Source organism: Eulemur rufifrons, chromosome 9, assembly GCF_041146395.1.
Source record: "Eulemur rufifrons isolate Redbay chromosome 9, OSU_ERuf_1, whole genome shotgun sequence".
Classification (NCBI taxonomy): domain Eukaryota; kingdom Metazoa; phylum Chordata; class Mammalia; order Primates; family Lemuridae; genus Eulemur; species Eulemur rufifrons.
This window is the reverse complement of record NC_090991.1, coordinates 23,389,606-23,409,896: the sequence shown is the minus strand read 5'-3', so window position 1 is coordinate 23,409,896 and position 20,291 is coordinate 23,389,606. Positions and strand designations below refer to the sequence as shown.

Sequence of the window (20,291 nt, the reverse complement as noted above, 5' to 3'; positions counted from 1 at the left end):
GATGATAGGTATGGAAAAGATACTATAAATTTGGGAGTCATTGGCATATAACCAGTGGCAAAGGAATGAAATATATATATATATATATATCTCTCAAGTAAAAAGAGAAGAAAGTCTAGGACCAAGGAGTGAAAGAATCCAACATTTAGAAGTTATATGAAAGAGAAAAGGCTTTCGAAGGAGATTGGAAAAAGTACAAAGGAGGTAGGAAGAAAGCCAAGAAAGTGTGGTTTTTAGCAGAAAAGAAAAGCCTACGTTTTAAGGAAAATGTAGTCACCTGAATAGAACTGTTGAGAAACCCAGAAGGATGATAACTGAAAAGTATCCACTGGATTTAGCAATACAGTAGTCATTACTGATTTTATAAGAGCAGTTTCAGTAGCATAGTTGGCCAAAATGGAATAGCTTGAAGAATGAATGGGAGATGAGGAAGTAGAGATGGCAATTCTGAAAATCTTGGCCAGGAAGTGGAGCAGAGAGATAGGGCAATAAGTCCTAAGGCAATATGGCCATCAGAGAAGTGTTTTATAAAGATGGGAGAGATCAGAGCATGTCTGAGTGCCAATAGGAATGATCTAGCAGAAAAAGGAGTATTTCAAATATAAAGGATGGTAAAAAGGAATTTGAGGAGAAAAAAATAAGTAAATAAAATGTAAAGGAGAAGAGGATGACCAAAGGAGAGAGGATCCTGAGAAGTGCTTGTAACAAGAAGGAAAAATGAGAATATGAGTACGGATACAAGTAAGTTTAAGATGAGGTATCAGAAGAATTTCAGGGCTGACAGTTTCTATTTTCTCAACAAAATACGTGGCAAGGTTATAAATTAAAAATATTTGTAAGCCAGGTACAGTGGCTCACACCTGTAATCCCAGCTCTTTGGAAGGCTGGAATGGGAAGATTGCTTGAGGTCAGGAGTTTGAGACCAGCCTGGGTAACATAGTGAGACCCCGTTATCTATAAAAAATCAAAAAAAAAAAAAAAAAAAAAAAAAGCCGGGCATGGTGGCACACACTTATAGTCCTAGCTACTTAGGAGGCTGAGGCAGGAAGAGCGCTTGAACCCAGGAGTTCAAGGCTGCAGTGAGTTATAATCCCACCACTGCACTCCAGCCTGGGAACAGAGTGAGATTCTGTGTCAAAAAAAAGAAAAAAAGATATGTGTCTAGAAGGGGCAGGGAATGGCACAAAGGAAGCTGCTGGTTTAAGGACAATGGAGAAGGAATCAAAGTATTGTTGTGGAAAATGGAAGGCCAAATTACCAGAACAGAAAACAAAATAGGAGAAAGAACAAGAAAAATTTCACAGCACAGGCAACATTTGAGAAGGTCCTTAAAGAGTAATGACCTCAAAGAATAAATGGAATTTCAACGGTCAGGGGAAATGGCATTTCAGTAAGAACACATGGCAAAGAGAGACACAGAAAAAGAAACTGAGACATAAACAGAATGAGCAAAAGTCACAAAGATGGAAAGTATAGGGTGTTGGAAGATAGAGCTAAGAGACATGAAAGGTTTCAGGAGTTTTGCAGGGCTTTGCCTTGAAGGAATCCGTGAGCGTGTTAGTTCACAGACCAGAAGCTGCCTAGCAACAGGCGGCATCTCACCTGTCAGAGGCAAATGCAAGGTGACGCCTGTCTCGAGACCTGGAAGCCAGCGCCTGATGCTTGTTTAGACAGAGCTTGGCATAGGGTCACAGGTTAAAGACTGATCAAAGAATGCCAGCCCAACAGACACCTGCAGCTGAAACCAATTAGCCTCAAGGACAGTTCTTGCTTCACTCCCGACCACATGTCTCAGTTAATGAGAAACTAGATAAAGAAATATATGATCTCTATATTTCTATTTCGCTTTTCTGCTAATTGACAATTTTATCTTTAACTTGTATACACAGCTAGATCTATTCTTAACTTAGGGCTTAGAAATTTATCTTAGAAAAATTTTGTAATTATTTGCTCATGTAGATAGAATTAAAGGATCTCTAGAAATTTTGGGGGAGCCTTGAAACCTAAACAAATAACCTATACACATAAATCTGTAACTACTACAACTAATTGCTGTACCAATAAATACTGATGTGGGATTTCACTCAGGGCCTCACAGCTCACAGGAATGCTGGAGGACCCCTGACTCCCCCATCACTTTAAACTACACTTTGTCTCTGTCTCTATTGTTTCTTTGTCTCTATTATTTTCAAATCTCTTGCAATGATCCTGCCTGGGACCTGTTTTGCTGGGAGCGTAGCTAACTCCAGGCATAGGGCATGTTGGGGAAGAGGCAATTGTCTAGTGTGAATGCAATAAGAAAAGGGGGAAAAAACACTGAGTACATGGATAGAGAAACAAGACTAGAAAAATTAGTCTTATTGGCCAGACTGTGGAAGAACTTAAGTACCATGACCAAATGCCTCCATCACTTATTAGGTAGGTAAATTACATAATTTCTCTGAGCCTATATCCTCATCTGTAAAATGAAGATAATTAATACCTACTCAACAGAACTGACTGTTGTTTGGTTCCTGAGATAAATATTGAAAGTACTTAGTGCCTAAGTCACAGAAAATGCTCAATAAATGGCAGTAAATGTTGGGGTTGTTACTATTTTAGGCTTTACTCTGAAAGCAGAGGAAATTTATTACATGTTTTTGAACAGATGTGAAACTGTTAAAGACTAAAGTCAGAGAAAATAGTTAGAAACCCACTGCAATAGACCAGGCTGGAGATAATGAACACTTACACAAGGTCAGTGATGGTGGGAGCCGAAATGAAAAATATAAGGGGAATAAAATGTAGAAGTGACATGATGCAATTATTTGCATTTAGTGGGTTAGGGTGTCCTGGAACTCAAATCCAAATTCCGTATTCTGAACACTCTTAAGAATCTTTCATTGATGATCTCCTATACGTCTTCCAGACTAATGGAGTCCCAGTTTTGTGACTGCCATTAGATTTTACTGGAGAGGAGGTTAGTATTTTTACTTGTGAAGAATTATTAAATTGCCATTTTGAGATAAGAACTATAAATCTTGGGAGAAAGAGTACTCAGAAAAATATCAGGTATTAAGCTATGGTTATTACAACAATTTCATTTTCATTTCAACAAACGGTGTCACCCACATGCTAGAAACCTGAGAGAGTTAAAAAGAGACTTACCAGGCATGGTGGTATGCACCTGTAGTCCCAGCTACTCAGAAGGCTGAGGCAGGAGGATTGCTTGAGCCCAGGGGTTCAAGGCCAGCCTGAGCAACATAGCGAGACTCTATCTCTTAATTAATTACTAATTAATTTTTTTAAAAGAGAGAGACTATGATTCTAAAGTATATCTGGCATGAGATGGTCCCAACTTGACACTAACAGCTCAAGGTCAAACCCTCCAATATCTTTAATTCTTTCTCTATTATTCTTTGCTAAAAATCTACTCTTAAAACAAATAAAATCAACTAAAAACTTTTTTTGATACTGCTATCCCCTCAAATAACTATTCCATTTTCTTCTTTGCCATCAACTTAAGAGAAAATATCATTGAAATTCCTACTCTGCCACTTACTTACTATTAATACTTAATCTCCTGCCATCTACTAAAGCTGTTTGCCCCAAAACCCTCCTACTATTCATTAACCCCAGTGCTTTTTCTCAGTCTTTTATCTTTTTTGCTTTGTAGAGATGGGGTCTCACTTTGTTGCTCAGGCTGGTCTTGAACTGTTGGGTTCAAGCGATCTTCCCACCTCAGCCTCCTGAGTAGCTGAAACTATAGGTGCATATTACCATGCCTGGCTTTCTCAGTCTTTTATCTTTTACTTCTTTATCCAACACTGTATGCCACATCCACCACCTTGAAATTATCTTTTCCTTGGCTTTCTCGGTTATCCTTCTACCTTACTGATAACTTCCTGTGTCCTTTGTCTTTTTCTTTTCCATCCTTCCACTTAAAGATAGATATTTCCCTAAGATACGTTTCCCTTATATGTACTCTTGTGCAACTGGATCTAAACCCACTTGCACAATTTTAATTTCTATGCAACAAACATTTACTAAGCTTTTGCTATATGCTAGGCAATATTGTAAACTCTGAAAAAGTGCTTCTTGGCTCAGGATTCATACCTGACTCACTTGGAGAACATTAAAAATTCCTGGGATCCATGACCAGAGACTGTAATTTAATAAGTCTAGGACAGGCCTCAGGAATCCATATTTTTTGTAAAGCTTCATATATGATTCTGTTGCACAGCAAGGGAAAACCTAAATATTGTTTTCCATTTTGCAGATGTCTTAGGATGTTTGAGCTGTATTTACTCCAACACTTCTGACACTAAACGTGTGGGTTTTTTTCCACATCAACAACCAGTTCTCCAACTCTGTGGACACCAACTGGGAGTCTCACAATTCAATTCTGACACTACCCAGAGTTCGCACAGACCCCACAGTTTAAGTGCTTGGTCCCACAGACTAACCCCCAGTACAGACTAACCCCCAGTTCAGATAACAGTTCTAAATCCCAGCCACCTGCACTTCTGACCAACTACCTATAAATCGGGAGTTCCCACAACCCCTTCCTGAGGTTTGATAATTTGCTAGAATGGTCCTTTACTCCTCCTCCCTAGGGGTAGAGGAGCTGAGAGTTTGAACCCTCTAACTATGCCATGGTCTTTCTGGTGACCAGCCCCCATTCTGAAGATATCTAGGGGCCCCTAGCCCCCAGTTATCTCATTAGCATAAAAGATACTTATCACTCAAGAGATTCCAAAGGTTTTAGGAGCTGTGTGCCAGGAACCAGGGACAGAGACGTATTTATTATCACAGTGTGACATAGAAACTTTTAATGACCTGACCTCTATCTTAACGGCCTCTTCTTCTATTGTACTGACCATGGTGTGCCCCTTACATTCCAGTAATACTCAATTACTTGCAATTGCCTGAACATGCTAGATGTTGCACTAATACCTCTGCACATGTTGTCTACCCCACAATCTCTACCCTTCCTACTGCATATACTCATATCTCTGTTAGCCCGTCCTTTTTCTGTTCATCCTTCAAATCCAAGTTCGAACATCTCTGAGACCTTATTGGACCCCTAACAGATCACTTCAAGCCCATCATAATAATGATTACAGCTGTTGTGAGTATTAGAAATAATGTTAAGTACCTGGCACAATGTTTGTCTAGACACTAATATATTCAATGAATAACAGAAACCCACTGAGGTAGTGTCATAAGATGATCGCTTTATTTTTTACAAAGATCCCAGTAATGGCCAGGTGGGGCTTATACTGAAGGGGGAAAAAGACTGGAGAATAGCTAAAATGCTGTTGCCATAATCAAAACAAAAAATAAGAGCGAGAGCAATGGCAAGGACAATGAGGAAAAAAAGAGATGAATTCAGGAGTCACTGGGGGATAACATCAATAAAAATACATAGTTAGATGTGAGGGGTGAAGGAAAAAGCAATTCAGCATAACACCCATATTTCTGGCTTGGAAGACTAGAGAAAGGGGAGTGCCGTTAATTAAGATGGGACAAGGAACAGGATACTGAGAAGAGAAGGCTGAAGCCAGAAAGACTCGCAGAAGACCAACAATTAAGGTATATGTGAAAAAGTCAAAGCTATTCAAGAACCTGAGATAGAAGGCTCAGAAAGTCAGGAGATTGGGAGAGAAGTGTCATAAAACATAGGGAACAGTTTCAAGAATGAGCAAAAAGTATGCCTATAGTCCCAGCTACTGGGGAGACTATGCCAAGAGGATCATCTGAGCCCAGGAGTTTGAGGTTACAGTTAGCTATGATGACGCCACTGCATTCTAGCCCAGGCGATAGAGCAAGACCCTGTCTCAAAAAAAAAAAAAAAAGAAAGAAAGAAAAGAAAAGAAAGAAAAAGAAAAAGAAAAAGAATGAACAAAAGTGAACAGTCTCACACACTGCCATTAGGAGGTCACGAATGAGTATTCTAAGTGCAGTTTCAGTGAAGTGGTAGACACAGAAGCCTAACTGCAACAGATTAAATGAATGAAACTATCAGTTCAAAGTGGCATATTGAGCATTTGTTTATTTCTGCTCCCTAACAAAATTGCACAAAAATGACAATAAAATGATAAAAGAATCATAAAGCCATAAGAACAAAGAAAATTGAAGAGGAGACCCCAACAGATAAAAGATGTCAAAAAATTTTTTGGAAAATGGAAACTGGATAGTCAAGTAAGCTACCTCAGAAACTAAAGAGTATAAAGTAGGGAAAGCCACTTAGAAACAAGTATAACTTTACTTCAGCACTCCGGAAAACCTCAGGAATTAGAAGTATCTGTTTTACCTCTACTAGCAAGGGTAGAGATGAAGCTGAAAAGCAAAGAAAGTCTGTAGTTTACTTGAAAGCACTGACCCAATGTTAACTACTTAATTTTAATAAATTCAGAGTTGTCAGATAAAATACAACACACCCATTTAAATTGGAATTTCAGAAATTGAAGAGTACACAAAAAAATGGAAAGATATTCCATCTTCATGGATTGAAAGAATGAATATTGTTAAAATGAGAATACTAACCCAAAGCAATTTACAGATTCGGTGCAACCTCTATCAAAATACCAATGACATTCTTCAAAGAAATAGAAAAAACAATTGTAAAATTTATATGGAACCGGCCAGGCGCGGTGGCTCACGCCCGTAATCCTAGCACTCTGGGAGGCCAAGGCAGGCGGATCGATTGAGCTCAGGAGTTCGAGACCAGCCTGAGCAAGAGCGAGACCCCCGTCTCTACTAAAAAATAGAAAGAAATTATATGGACAACTAAAAAAATATATATATGTATGTGTGTATACATATATATATATATATATATATATAGTTAGCCGGGCATGGTGGCGCATGCCTGTAGTCCCAGCTACAGTCCCCTCGAGAGGCTGAGGCAGGAGGATTGCTTGAGCCCAGGCGTTTGAGGTTGCTGTGAGCTAGGCTGATGCCATGGCACTCTAGCCCGGGCAACAGAGTAAGACTCTGTTTCAAAAAAACAAACAAAAAAATATTTATATGGAACCACAAAGGACCCCAAATAGCCAAAGCAATCTTGAACAAAAAGAATAAAGCTGGAGGCATCATACTACCTGACTTCAAAATATACTACAAAGCTATAGTAACCAAATCAGCATGGTACTGACATGAAAACAGACACATAGACCAATGAAATAGAATAGAGGACCCAAATATAAATCCATGCATTTACAGCCAACTCATTTTGACAAAGGTGCCAAGAACATACAATGGGGAAAGGGCAATCTCTTCGATAAATGGTGCTGGGAAAACTGGAAAAACCTTACACAAAAGAATAAAACTAGATCCCTATCCCTCACCATATAAAAAAAATCATATCAAAATGGATTAAAGACTTAAATCTAAGACCTGAAACTATTACACTACAGAGGAAAACATTGGGAACTACTCCAGGATGTTGGTCTGGGCAAAGAATTTTTTGTGTAAGACCTTAAAAGTACAGGCAACAAAAGCAAAAATAGACAAAGAGAACCACATCAAGCTAAAAAGCTTTTGCACAACAAAGGAAACAATCAACAAAGTGAAAAGACAACCCATAGAATGGGGATTTGCAGTCTATCCACCATCTGACAAGGGATTAATAACTAGAATATATAAGGGCTCAAACAATGCAATAGCAAAATATATATGATTTTAAAAGGTTAAAAACAAGACCCTGTCTCCAAAATAATAATTAAAAAATTAGCTGGGCTCAGTGGTATGTGCCTATAGTCTCAGATAATCAGGAGACTGAGGTGAGAGGATCGCTTGAAACCAAGAGTTCAAGACCAGCCTGGGCAACATAGTGAGACCCCATCTCTACAAAAAAAATTTTTTTAATTAGCCAAGCATGGTGGCACACACCTGTAGTCCTAGCTACTTGGAGGAGGAGGTGGGAGTACTGTTCTAGCTCAGGTATTCGAAGCTGCAGTAAGCTATGATCATGCCACTGTACTCAATCAAGCCTGGGTGACAAAGTGAGACCCTGTCTCTAAAAATACTTAAAATAAATAAATAAATAAATAAGTCTAAAATAACAGAAGGAAAACAAAAAGAAAAATATTAGCTGGGCCCAGTGGTGTGTACCTGTAGTCCCAGCTACTTGAGAGGCTGAGGCAGGAAAATCGTGACAAGCCTAGGCAACATAGTGAGACCCTGGCTCAAAAACACAAAAAAATTATCACATGTATCCCCAAAATATGTATATCTATTTTGTATCAATAAAAAAAATTTTTGAAATAAGTCTGAATTTCAGGCAAACAACAAATAATTTTTATGTAAGTATGTCTCATACAATACATGGAACAACTTACACTAAAAAATTATTTGTTGTACATCTGAAATTCAAAATTAACTGGATGCGCTGTATTTTTATTTGCTAAATCTGGCAACTCTAGATAAATTAACTATGCTTATAGAAGATGTTAATGTTAGGGGAAACTGAGTAAAAGATACATAGGAACTCCCTGTGTTACCTCTGCAACTCTTCTGTAAGTCTAAAATTATTTCAAAATAAAAAGCTAAAAAAACTAAGTTTAAAAAGGATTTTTAATGATATGAGAAAGTATTTTACATGAAAAAAGCAGGAAACAGCTGTGTACTCATTTATTATAGTATCATTGGTATATACATTTTTAATAAAATTTATCCTTAAAGGGTAAAAAAAACACTGAAGAGAAATATATAAAATATTAATAGTGGTTAGCACTGAATGATAGTATTCTAGATTGTTTTCATTTCCCTTTTTATAGTTTTTGGATTTCTAACTTTTCTGTAATAAGCATACATGACTTCTTATAATTTAAAAATATAAGGCAACAAATGCAAACTTCACTTATAAATTTATGCTAACAGAAAGAGAGGAGGGGGAAAATGTATGCATTACACTCGAAATAATAAAAGTAATAAATACTGTCAACCAGCTGTCCTAAGCTCTACTTAAAACACTCATAATTTCATTTCCACAATTAGCTAAGTTTATAGAATAAACTCCAGAGACTAAAATACATACATGGGCACAGACAGCTCCTGTTTTCTGAATGGAAAGAAGGGAAGGGTGAGAGAGGGAGAGATAAAACTATTGCCCGCGGCAAAACAGTACCAAGTTGCAGATCCCATAATGACCTTCTCTGTCTACTCACTACTTAGGCACCATGGCAACTAGGAACCACAGAATATCAAGGAACTAGCATTGAAAGTAGAAAGTTTGGAGAGCTACTGGGGGAAGGGGAAAAGCTCAGGAAAGCTAATTGAGAAATGTTAAGAAAGCCAAAACATAAGAACACTCTCTTAGGCCTATCTATAAGCAAATCCCTTATATAAACTCAAAACTAGAACCAGTTTCCTTATTTGCCATGGTAAAGTGTGGAAGAGATGAGCCAAAAGATAGGAAGGGGGAATGAAATTTCCTGTGCTTTCAACAGTGGCTATTCTCAACATGCAAATTATAACAGTAACAGTATACATTTGTTGTAATCAAAAGCCTTTCAAACCAAACTTCCCAAGTGTTAAGCACTAATATGCAAAAGACTTAAAGAGGGTTTTCCACAAAAAACCCTCTTTATTTCACAAAAGGACTCCTTGATAATAAATAATCCATATTATTTCACAAAAGGACTCCTTGATAATAAATAATACCATATTACACCAGCATGGCACATTTTACTTTTGCAAAAGCTTTGCAACTATTATTTAATTTTATTCCCATTGCTAGATTTAAATGGAGTCATTTCAAACTCAAGGAGTTTAAAGTGAGAGACTAAAAGGAAAAGAGAATCCTTATTTCTTTCCAGGTCAAACACAAACATATAGCTAAAATTAAAAAGCTCTGTCCTTTATAGTTTTTGATAAAATCATATTTATAATGTTCACTATCATTATGAATATAAAATTCATTTAAAAAACATTAATGCAACACCAAATTGTTGTGCTACAACTGCAATAACTATAAAATGTATAGAATGGCAAACCTCCTCTATTTTTCCTATTTCTCTCTATGCTGCCAAATTATCACTGGCAACCATATATTTCATTATTTGCTAACTTCTTAAGTCACTGGTCACTGTCACAAAAAGGGGTTGGGAGAATGCGATAGATTAAGAAATTTATTTATTTTTTTTTTTGAGACAGAGTCTCACTCTGTTGCCCAGGCTAGATTGAGTGCCGTGGCGTCAGCCTAGCTCACAGCAACCTCAAACTCCTGAGCTCAAGGGATCCTCCTGCCTCAGCCTCCCGAGTAGCTGGGACTACAGGCATGCACCACCATGTCCGGCTAATTTTTTCTATATATATTTTTAGCTGTCCATATAATTTCTTTCTATTTTTAGTAGAGATGGGGTCTCGCTCTTGCTCAGGCTGGTCTCGAACTCCTGAGCTCAAACGATCCGCCCACCTCGGCCTCCCAGAGTGCTAGGATTACAGGCGTGAGCCACCGTGCCCGGCCAGATTAAGAAATTTAAGAAACATAATACACAACGTGTAGTCTTGGATTGGATACTTGTTTGAATGAACCAGAATTTTGGGGTTGGAGAAGTTTTAATATGATATGTATATTAAATAAGATGAAAATTTACTGAAATAGAAAAATGAAAATTTTTGACCAAAAAAAGTAAATTATAAAACAGTATAGGCCAGGCGCAGTGGCTCACACCTATAATCCCAGCATTTAGGGAGGCGAGGCAGGATTGCTTGGGCCCAGGACTTGGAGACCAGCCTGGGCAACATAGCAAGGTCTTGTTTCTACAAAATATAAAAAAAAACTAGCCAGGCACGGTGGTGCACACCTGTAGTCCCACCTGCTCAGAAGGCTGAGGTAGGAGGATCACTTGAGCCCAGAAGTTGAAGGCTGCAGTGAGCTTTGATCACGCCACTGCACTCCAGTCTGGGTGATAGAGCAAGATCTATCTCTAAAAAAAAAATAAATAAAAAATTTTAACAAATAATAAACCAGTATGTACAATATGACCTCATTTTAGTAAAAAGAAATGTATATACATGTATATGCACAGAAAAGGATCCAGAAGACTACATAGTAGGATATTAGCAATAGTAATCTCTGGGTGGTGAGTATTCAAGTCTTTATTTTTCCTTGCTTGTATTTTGTTTCTAATTTTCTGTACTACTTTTTTTTTTTTTTTTCTGAGACAGAGTCTCGCTTTGTTGCCCTGGCTAGAGTGAGTGCCGTGGCGTCAACCTAGCTCACAGCAACCTCAAACTCCTGGGCTTAAGCGATCCTACCGCCTCAGCCTCCCGAGTAGCTGGGACTACAGGCATGTGCCACCATGCCCGGCTAATTTTTTCTATATATATTTTAGTTGGCCAGATAATTTCTTTCTATTTTTATTAGAGACGGGGTCTCACTCTTGCTCAGGCTGGTCTCGAACTCCTGACCTTGAGCGATCCACTCGCCTCAGCCTCCCAGAGTACTAGGATTACAGGCGTGAGCCACCGCGCCTGGCCTATACTATTTTTTTAATAAAGAATTATTTTTAAATATATTTTCTTCTATCCTTTTTAAATAATGCTGACATTTAATTAGAGAAGAATTGCTCAAGGAGAATACAAGCATATCTATTACACCAAGGGTTCCAGTTTAGTGTAGTGGTTGACACTATGAGCTCTGACTGGATTCAATATCCAACTTGGCAAATGACTAGCTGTGTGACCTTGGGCTTGTTACTTAACCTGTGTCTCAGTTCCCTATCCATTAATTGTGGGTAACAGAAATACAATACCTATCTCATGGGATTGTTGTAAAGATTAAGCATGGTACTCTACATAAAGCACAGCAAAGTATCTGGCATATAGTAAGCACTCAGTAAATGTTACCTATTACTTTTCTAATTAGTCACTGAGAAAACATGACTACTAGTTCTTAAGGTTAACGTGAAAAATAGGATAGGATGTAGCAGCAATAGATAGATCTTCTCTCTCACTGTTGTCCCCCAAATTTCCCTTATAACCCAACAGAGAGAACTGAAAGCCACTCCCAGATTCTCTCAGAATCTCACCTCAACATTATTATTTCCTATGAATAAAAGTCTGCACAACTCTATATGAATGTTTTTAAGTCTACAACAATGAAATGTGGTATCTAGGAACTGATTCCAAACTTACTAGTATGTTGTCTATTTGCATTCCATGGCTGGTATCATGTGAGAAACTTCATTATTTAAATAATTTTTTTTTTTTTTTTTTTTGAGACAGGGTCTCACTCTGTCACCTGGGCTAGAGTGCAGTGGTGTCTTCATAGCTCACTGCAACCTCAAACTCCTTAGCTCAAGGCATAGTACTCATAGCCTTCTGAGTAGCTGGAACTACAGGCATGTGCCACTACGTCTAGCTAATTTTGTTTTATTTTTTGTAGAGATAGGGTCTCACTATGTTGCCCAGGCTGGTCTGAACTCCTGGCTTCAAGTGATCCTCCTGCCTAGGTCTCCAAAAGTGCTGGGATACAGGTATGAGACACCGTACCTGGCCTGTTTAGATAAATTAAAGATTATTTCTAATTACAAAAGAGCTTCAAAATTCTCTAGTTAAATTCTTCTTAAGAGTCAAACACCTTATAGGCAATCTCATATTTGAATTCTCAATTTTCAAAGATGTTGATAAAGTGTTTTTCTTTCTAGACCAGACAAGAGATAAAAATATAACTCATCTTCAAAAAGCCCTTCCTGAGTGAACTTACTCTCTCTTTCAAAAGCAGCAACTACTGTCCTGAACCCAGGTTATAGAACATCTCATGCTGGATTTATGTATATACAGATAACAGCAATTACAGATTGCTTTCAGATAAAGTAGTTAAAAGCCAAAGGTTCTTACCCAACATATGCTACAGACACGCTCTTATGAGTGAGGGGGGAAGGAAAAAAAAGCCCCATCTAAACGAAAGAAAATTCAGATAAAGTAGCTAATCAAACACGCTTGCTAAGCATAAAATGTTGGACATTCACTATTTTGAGCATATATTTTAAGAAGTTTAAGAGGAAACTGAGATGGAGTTTCAAATACTGTAAGGTGAAGTATAGGATAAAAAAGGTTTAAATAAATCATAGAACCCTAAGAGGTAAAAAACCCAAATGTCGGAATAACCTGTTTCTAACTGGACTTCAACCAGGAATTCAGCATACTAGTTGACAAAACTGTTTATAATCCTGTTTGGCTGACAGCATGGGTTGATAGCATCGGGTGAATTTTAAGTAAGCAGAACAACCCAACCTCAAGTGGCATCCAGCAGGAGCAGACACTGCTAATATTCATACAACTCGATTATATGACACCAAATCACACAAATCATACACCAGTTATCAAAATTAAGATGTCCACATTCAGTCTTTAACAGTGTTTTTTCTTAAATGTTCAATTAAAAAGTAATGCGTTTTTATAATCTTGCATTGTTAAAAGGGGAATTAAAAAAACTAGTAAGTTTCAGAAATATATGAACCTAGCTGATATATTAACCCCATTGATCTAATCTAAAACTAAACAAACTAAAACAATTGTCTACAATGGGGACTGTATATTCCCACCAAGCTATAACTACTTAGGGCCTTATTTTCAAATGTTTGGGTCATAAAGCTTACAAAGTGATTCACCCAGTCTTTCACTGGACTCGAGAAAATACATGATGAAAATCATCCCCATTCCGGGAACAGTCTATTTTCTTTTTTTTGTTTTAAGAGACCTGGATCTCACTCTGCTGCCCAGGCTTGAGTGCAATGGTGTGATCACAGATCACTGCAGATTCAAACTCCTGGGCTTAGGCAATCCTCCTACCTCAGCCTCCCATGCAGCTAGGACTATAGGCACATGCCACCATGCCCAGCTATGTTTTTTTTATTTTTGTAGAGACGGGTCTCACTATGTTGCCCAGGCTGGTCTCAAACTCTTGACCTCAAGCAATCTTCCCACCTCGGCCTCCCAAAGTGCTGGAATTACAAGTGTGACTCACCACACCTGGCTGAAAAGTCTGTTTTCTATTCCCGTTTAATCCATCATACCACTAGACTTCTCAGTTAGTATCTAAAATCAAGCCCTAAACTTGAGAGAAAGAGACCCACTCTCATCTTACATTATGACAATTATTTCACTTGGGTTCAGATGACCTCTAGTAACATCTCTTAGGAATGTACCTTCCCCCTTAATCTATATCACCTGTTAAGGATTAGGCTATTCATTCTATGAGCTGATCCTAAACTCAACTAGTCTCTATTTAACTTTGAGTTCAAAGAGTAAAAAGGGGTATCTGAATCAATATCTTCATTTTTATAAAGGAGGGAAATGAGTCCAAGGAGATAACATGAATTGCCCATGGTCACACACCTAATTAGTGGGAAATGTCATAGCAGAGGTCTTTCTATTATCAAATGAATTTGACTCAATTTAAATTACCCCCAAGGTTACCACATCCACAAGTGACTTAAGGAACAGATCAATGGAAAACTTTTGTTCTGTTTTCGACCATTAGCTAGCTGAGAAGGTAGCTGGCACTGTCTCCTTCCCAGACTGCTGATCACACTTCAATCCATGGCTCTCCACAAGCTACAGACATGAGTTTTGCAACAGCACGGCATGCAAAGAAATTCTCAGGCATTTGTGCCACTGGCCACACAGACTTTGCAATAAGGGCCATCAACTTTCAGAATGATGTGGCAACTACAAACTGCCTTGTGATATATCATTAGCTGAGTTTCCTAATAGTAGCATTTATCTTATCATTGCCAAACTCACAGTTTCCTAATCCAACAAATGGATTAGGAATCACATAATCTTAAATTGGACAAATTTCTCAAAGTGCTGTGTGGTTTTATGGATTTAGAGTTAACCCAGTCTTTCTCAACAGGGGTACTATGACATTTTGAGGACAATTCTTGGTCGTGTGGGATCATCCACTACACTGTAAAAGGTTTAGTATCATTGGTCCTCTGTCTTCTAAATGCAAGTAGTCCCACCAATCGCAACCCCCACACACTTCCAAATGTCCCCAAGGGACGATACCACCCCCACTATTAACCTTAGTGTCACCCATTAACTGAACTATAAAGTAATAAAAAATATTTACAGAAAGATAAAGACCTAATCCCCTTTCCTGCCACGAAACACTGCCCTCTATTCCTTTTTTTTAACCCAGAGAAAATGCTTTGTTCATTAACTCTATAAAACAAATTTTATCTGAATTAGTTATAATTAAGACACTTGCATGGTTAGGGGAGTAGAAAAGTTACTGAAATAGAATTAGGATATCTGAGCTTAAATTCAAGTTTTCTGGCTCTCCAACATTAGGCAAATTATTTCTTCTCATCAAGCCTTAGTTTTCTCATCTATTAAAAGCATTAGGCTAAATGATCACTCTAGTTTATTTTAATTCTAGGAATTTGTGAAGTAAAACATAATTAACTTGCTTTACTCTTCCACTGACCTCTACATAGCTAAATGGGGTTGACCACTAACAAGTACTACCTCATATATCAGAAGCCAGGACCCCAAGCCCCAGAGATAACAATAAGGCAAAACAGTCGCATCCCATCAGATCCAGTAGGGGATTTTACTACAGAGTAAGTATCCTGAGTGTATAAAAAGGAGCTGAATTATTTTATGATTCATTAACAGTAGAAGCACTAAGATAATAACAGCAGCAATGGCCACCCTAACTTATGTTTATCTAGGCTAGACCTATAATCTCAACTCTGCCTGTACATTAGAATTACCTGGATAGCTTTTAAAAAATGCCCCAGTTCCAAGCCAAGCTAATACCAAATGAATCGGAATCTCTGGGGATGGAGTTATTTTTTAAGGCTCCCCCAAGTGATTTTGATGAACAGTGAGAACCAAGAACCACTAATCCAGACCCTTTACTCCAAGATTTTTGCAAAGCAAATAACCAAAAGTTAGTTTCTCACACACTGGTTGTATAATCCAAACATCAATATATAAAAATAATCTAGTGTTTCTATTTACTGACATTCTCAATTACAGACAATTGTTTCTAGAGAAAAAGAGCTCTACTAACAACCTCTCATTCATATCACAACGCTTTCTTGAGGACTGGCCCTGCTAGAAATGGAATATAACTTTCTGACATGATGAAACAGTTCAATAAAGATTACTACAAATTTGCCCACACCTGCGGAATTCCTATCAATCATCAAGATAGTTATAACAATGTTAGTCAAAATAGTACAGAGACAAATTCTTCAACCTAACTCTCACTCACGAGGTCTCACTAAAAGGCCTAGAATGTAGGAAGGACAAGAGAAAAAAAGTTGAGGAGAACATTTAAGAAAACACAATTCTAAAACCTGAAAAATACATCATTTCTCACTAAATAAAGCTTTGGGTGAGTCCAGTGACATAGGTAAAGCAATCTTGGCTAAAATTATTCTTGCTCTTTTTGGAACATAATCAGTGAAACTAATAAGACAGGTTAAATAAATAAACCACTAAGCTTCTCTCTCTTACCTTATGTGTAAGGCCAAGCCATCCTGCAGGCTAGAGATTCCCAAATCAGAGAGTGTATCTGAGCTGACAGAAGCGGGTGACAGAGAACCCTCCTTCTCCTCTAGTAGGTCCAGCTTCACCAGGTTGCTGATCTCATCCTCTGAGTTATCTTCAGACACAGAACCAATTATGAATCGGGAGTGCTGGTTCAGCTCCAGAGGTTTGGCCAACGGAGATGGTTCATCCATTATTCCTTTGAAATGAGCTCTCAGAGCTATGGAGAAAATTAAAAGTGAGAAAAGCAGGTATAATAGTAACAACCTACATCTGAGGACAGCCAGAGGTGATACCTAATAAATCACAGCTGGGACTTGGAATCAAGGCAGAGTTTGAGAACTAGCTTCCTTGGCTATTCTATGAAATATTTCAGGACCTTTGTTTTCTATAAGACAGGTAAATTGAGATCATGGTAACTAAGTCTAAAAACTAAAACCAGTTCCCTTTTCCCAAAGAAATCTTTCTCAAAAAACCATAAGCTATTCCCAATCTCCTTATCAATTTGGTAATGTCCAAGAAATAATAGTGATCAATGGAGAAACCTTTATAGTAGGTAAAAGCTGCTTGTTGTGATGTTGCAATCTCAGTTGTTAGTATTGGAAGGAATGAATGGTAAGAGGTTGGGGGAAAGTGGTGGTCATTTAAAGCCAGGTGTTTAGAGTAAACTACATAAGGATCATCTGGTTTCAAACCCTATACATTGAGAGGCTATGAATTTCACAAATGTGCATATTTTCAAAACAAACTCCAGATGAGTAGTTTTTAATTTAAAAAAAATCTTTACTTGTCCTCATGAGTTTTTTCTTAAATTATACCTTTTAAAAATTCACCCTAAAATGTCTACTTTTCGCTCTAATGTGCTGACATTGATGTAAGGAGAAAGTAAATCTCCCACCAAATTTAAAATCGGTAATCATAATAATGGAGGTGTCTATCTCAACTAAGTACAACTTTTCTAGATACAGGGCCTTACTAGTCAGGATTAGATATTGCTAATAGCTAAATAACAAACTAATTAATAAAGACCAAAACATAGTTCAAAACCTACAACAATAATAAAAACCCAAACTAAATGAAATAATATTAAAATATAAATATTAAAAAACTTCAAAACTTTCACAGGTTCTAAAGATTAGGGAAAAAACTAGAGATCAACTCAGTTTTAAATAGCTTGTAGCCTGACAAAATCATTTTAATTCAGAAAATAACAATTCTCAATCCTGATGTTTAGGTGCTCTTAGATATGGAATATTAATAGATACTAAATTTACTATTAATAAATTTTACATGAGCCAGGCATGGTGGCATGCACCTGTAGTCCCAGCTACTCAGGAGGCTGAGGCAGGAGGATCAAGAGTCCAGCAGTTCGAAGCTACAGTGAGCTATGATGGCACCACTGCACTCCAGCCTGAACGACTGAGCAAGACTGTCTTTAAAAAAATTAAATTAATAAAAAAAGTTTTAAATAAATGTTATATGCTATGAAGTAGCATACTGTGAAGTACGAAAGTAGGGGAATGGCAGTGCTCTTTGATATCAGACAAGAAAACATCAATACTTTAAAATGTTTGGAAATCGCCACTGAACATGTTAAAATTACACATGCACCATTGGTCTGGTGTAATTTGTGATTTAGAGATTATTTATTTACAAGGACAAAACAGTATTTATAAATGCCAGAGCAGTGTGGTTCCTGGACCACCACCAGGAGCAGCAGCACTGGCATCATCTGGTAACTTGTTATAAGTGCAAATTCTTGGGCTGTACCCCAGACCAACTAACTGTATCAGAACCTGGAGGCTGGGGTCCATTAATCTATGTTTTAACAAGCCCTAAAGTTTGAAAACCTCTGTACTACAAGAATAAAACAGTAATAACAAATTGCCAGGAATGCTAAAACAAAACCAAACCTATAGATACTTCCTGAAAGTGAGCTGGAGATTACTTTAGCTAATTTTTTTTTTTTTTTTTTTTTTTTTTGAGATGGAGTCCTGTCCAGGCTGGTCTCGAACTCCTGGCCTCAAGTGATCCTCCCACCTCAGCCTCCCAAGTAGCTAGGACTACAGGCACACACCACTGCACCCAGCTAAACTTTTATTTTTAAAACTAGAATCAAATATAAAAGTATCATGCAACAGGAAAAATCTGATGACTAAATTTACTATACATGTCTCCCTTGAAATACTAGGTTTCTTTAGATAAAAGTCTCCAAACTTTATGAAGAGGTTCATTCTAGAAGCCTGAAAGAAAACTAGCCCAGATGGCTCATGCCCCTAATCCCAGCACTTTGGGAGACCAAGGCAGGAGGATAGCTTGAGGCCAGGAGCTCAAGACCAGCCTGAACAACATAGCAAGATCTCATCTCTACAAAAAATTTAAAATTAGCTGGGCATGGTGGTGTGTACCTGTGGTCCTAGCTAAGTTGGGAGGCCAAAGGTACAGCAGCAAAAAGTCTATTTCTTTCACATTTTAGAGCAGTGAATAGTCAAGTTTAAAAATAATGATAGATCCAAAAAATAAAACTCCATCCCAACTAACACAGAAAATAATGGCTGCCTTTCTTCACTAGAGAAATAAGTAAGAAATAATCAGGGGCCGATTCTATCTTATAGTCTGACCAAAGTTAGAGGACTACACAAAAAAATAAAAAAAATAAAATTCACAAGAAAGGCACAATTCTTTGATTCCAAGGGAAAAGAAAGTGTTAACAAAACATGGTCTCCAGGCTAATAAATGAAAGGCTCCATAAGGCCAACTTCAAGTTTCTCTTTCTAGCTGAGAACACAAAGGAAACCTTCTCTAAAGGGTTACATAGATTGGAGGCAGCTCAGTGTTAACAGCTAAAGAGCCTGTCCAGCAACCAGCAACTGTACTGAATAGTATTCCCAGGCACAAGCCTACAAACCACCAGAAAAGAGAGGTCATGTATGGAAAATCACTGAGCAGCTGTCCAGACACTCTAGAAGCTACTCCACAGCCTGTCCCATTTCTACTGATTCTAGTACTGAATTAAAGAGAGAAGGTAGTAGAACACAACCATTGTCAGACTCCTTGTTCACTTCACATTATCCACCCCTAAATCTGCCTATATTCTTTTGTAGAAGGCAACTTTTAACATAAAAGCCTATAGTTCAATATTTTATAACATGAACAAAATTTTTCTCACATTGTAAACAAAAAGGAGCATTATTTGTAACTGACCTCTTATAATTCTTACTGTCTGGGCAGATATCCACCTCCAAAAAGAACTAAAGAGAGAGAGAGAAAGAGAGAGAGAGATTTGAAGGTTTTCTTTAAAAAAAAAATAAATAAACTCAAGTTTTTGTCAGTTCCTATTTTGCTCAGCATAGTACAAAATTAATAATATTCAAAGTATCCTTTTTTCCTGGTCAAATCTATTATTTAAGTTAAACCATAAAGTTCAGCAGTTTATTATTTGTTCAATTCTGTAAATCAAAAGCAATTCCATATTCAAAGCCTTTATTGTTTATTAAAGTATTTAACAATAGTCCAGGCTTACCATTTCACAAGGTGGCTTTTCCAATTGTACAGCTGGTGAATACATTCCAACTTTTTCATTTCCAATATTTCATCAAAAATGAAGCAGTGAGAAGACAAGAACCACTAGATTCTCTACAACTCAGTGAGGCTCTGATTATGTTTCCAAGAGGTTATACCTACCCACAAAGGTTGGGAGCCAGGGAGAGAACAGAACTCCCATTATATTAAATCTCTAAACTCTAAAGAATCAAAGGGTCTCTAGCTACTCCCTAAATCCGGAGTTTCCT

General features: G+C 37.6%; 1 protein-coding gene across 1 annotated transcript in view; it reads right to left on the bottom strand.

Moving 5' to 3' along the window:
* The window catches only part of ACACA (acetyl-CoA carboxylase alpha), a 233,382-nt gene that overhangs the window by 199,442 nt on the left and 13,649 nt on the right, over positions 1–20,291 (bottom strand). Inside the window, exons 2-3 of the mRNA XM_069482312.1 lie at positions 19,705–19,751; positions 16,468–16,720 (exon numbers count right to left, since the gene is read on the bottom strand). Of these exons, the coding sequence (XP_069338413.1) occupies positions 16,468–16,694 (227 nt within the window). The 5' untranslated portion in view covers positions 16,695–16,720; positions 19,705–19,751. The remainder of the gene's footprint in view (positions 1–16,467; positions 16,721–19,704; positions 19,752–20,291) is intronic.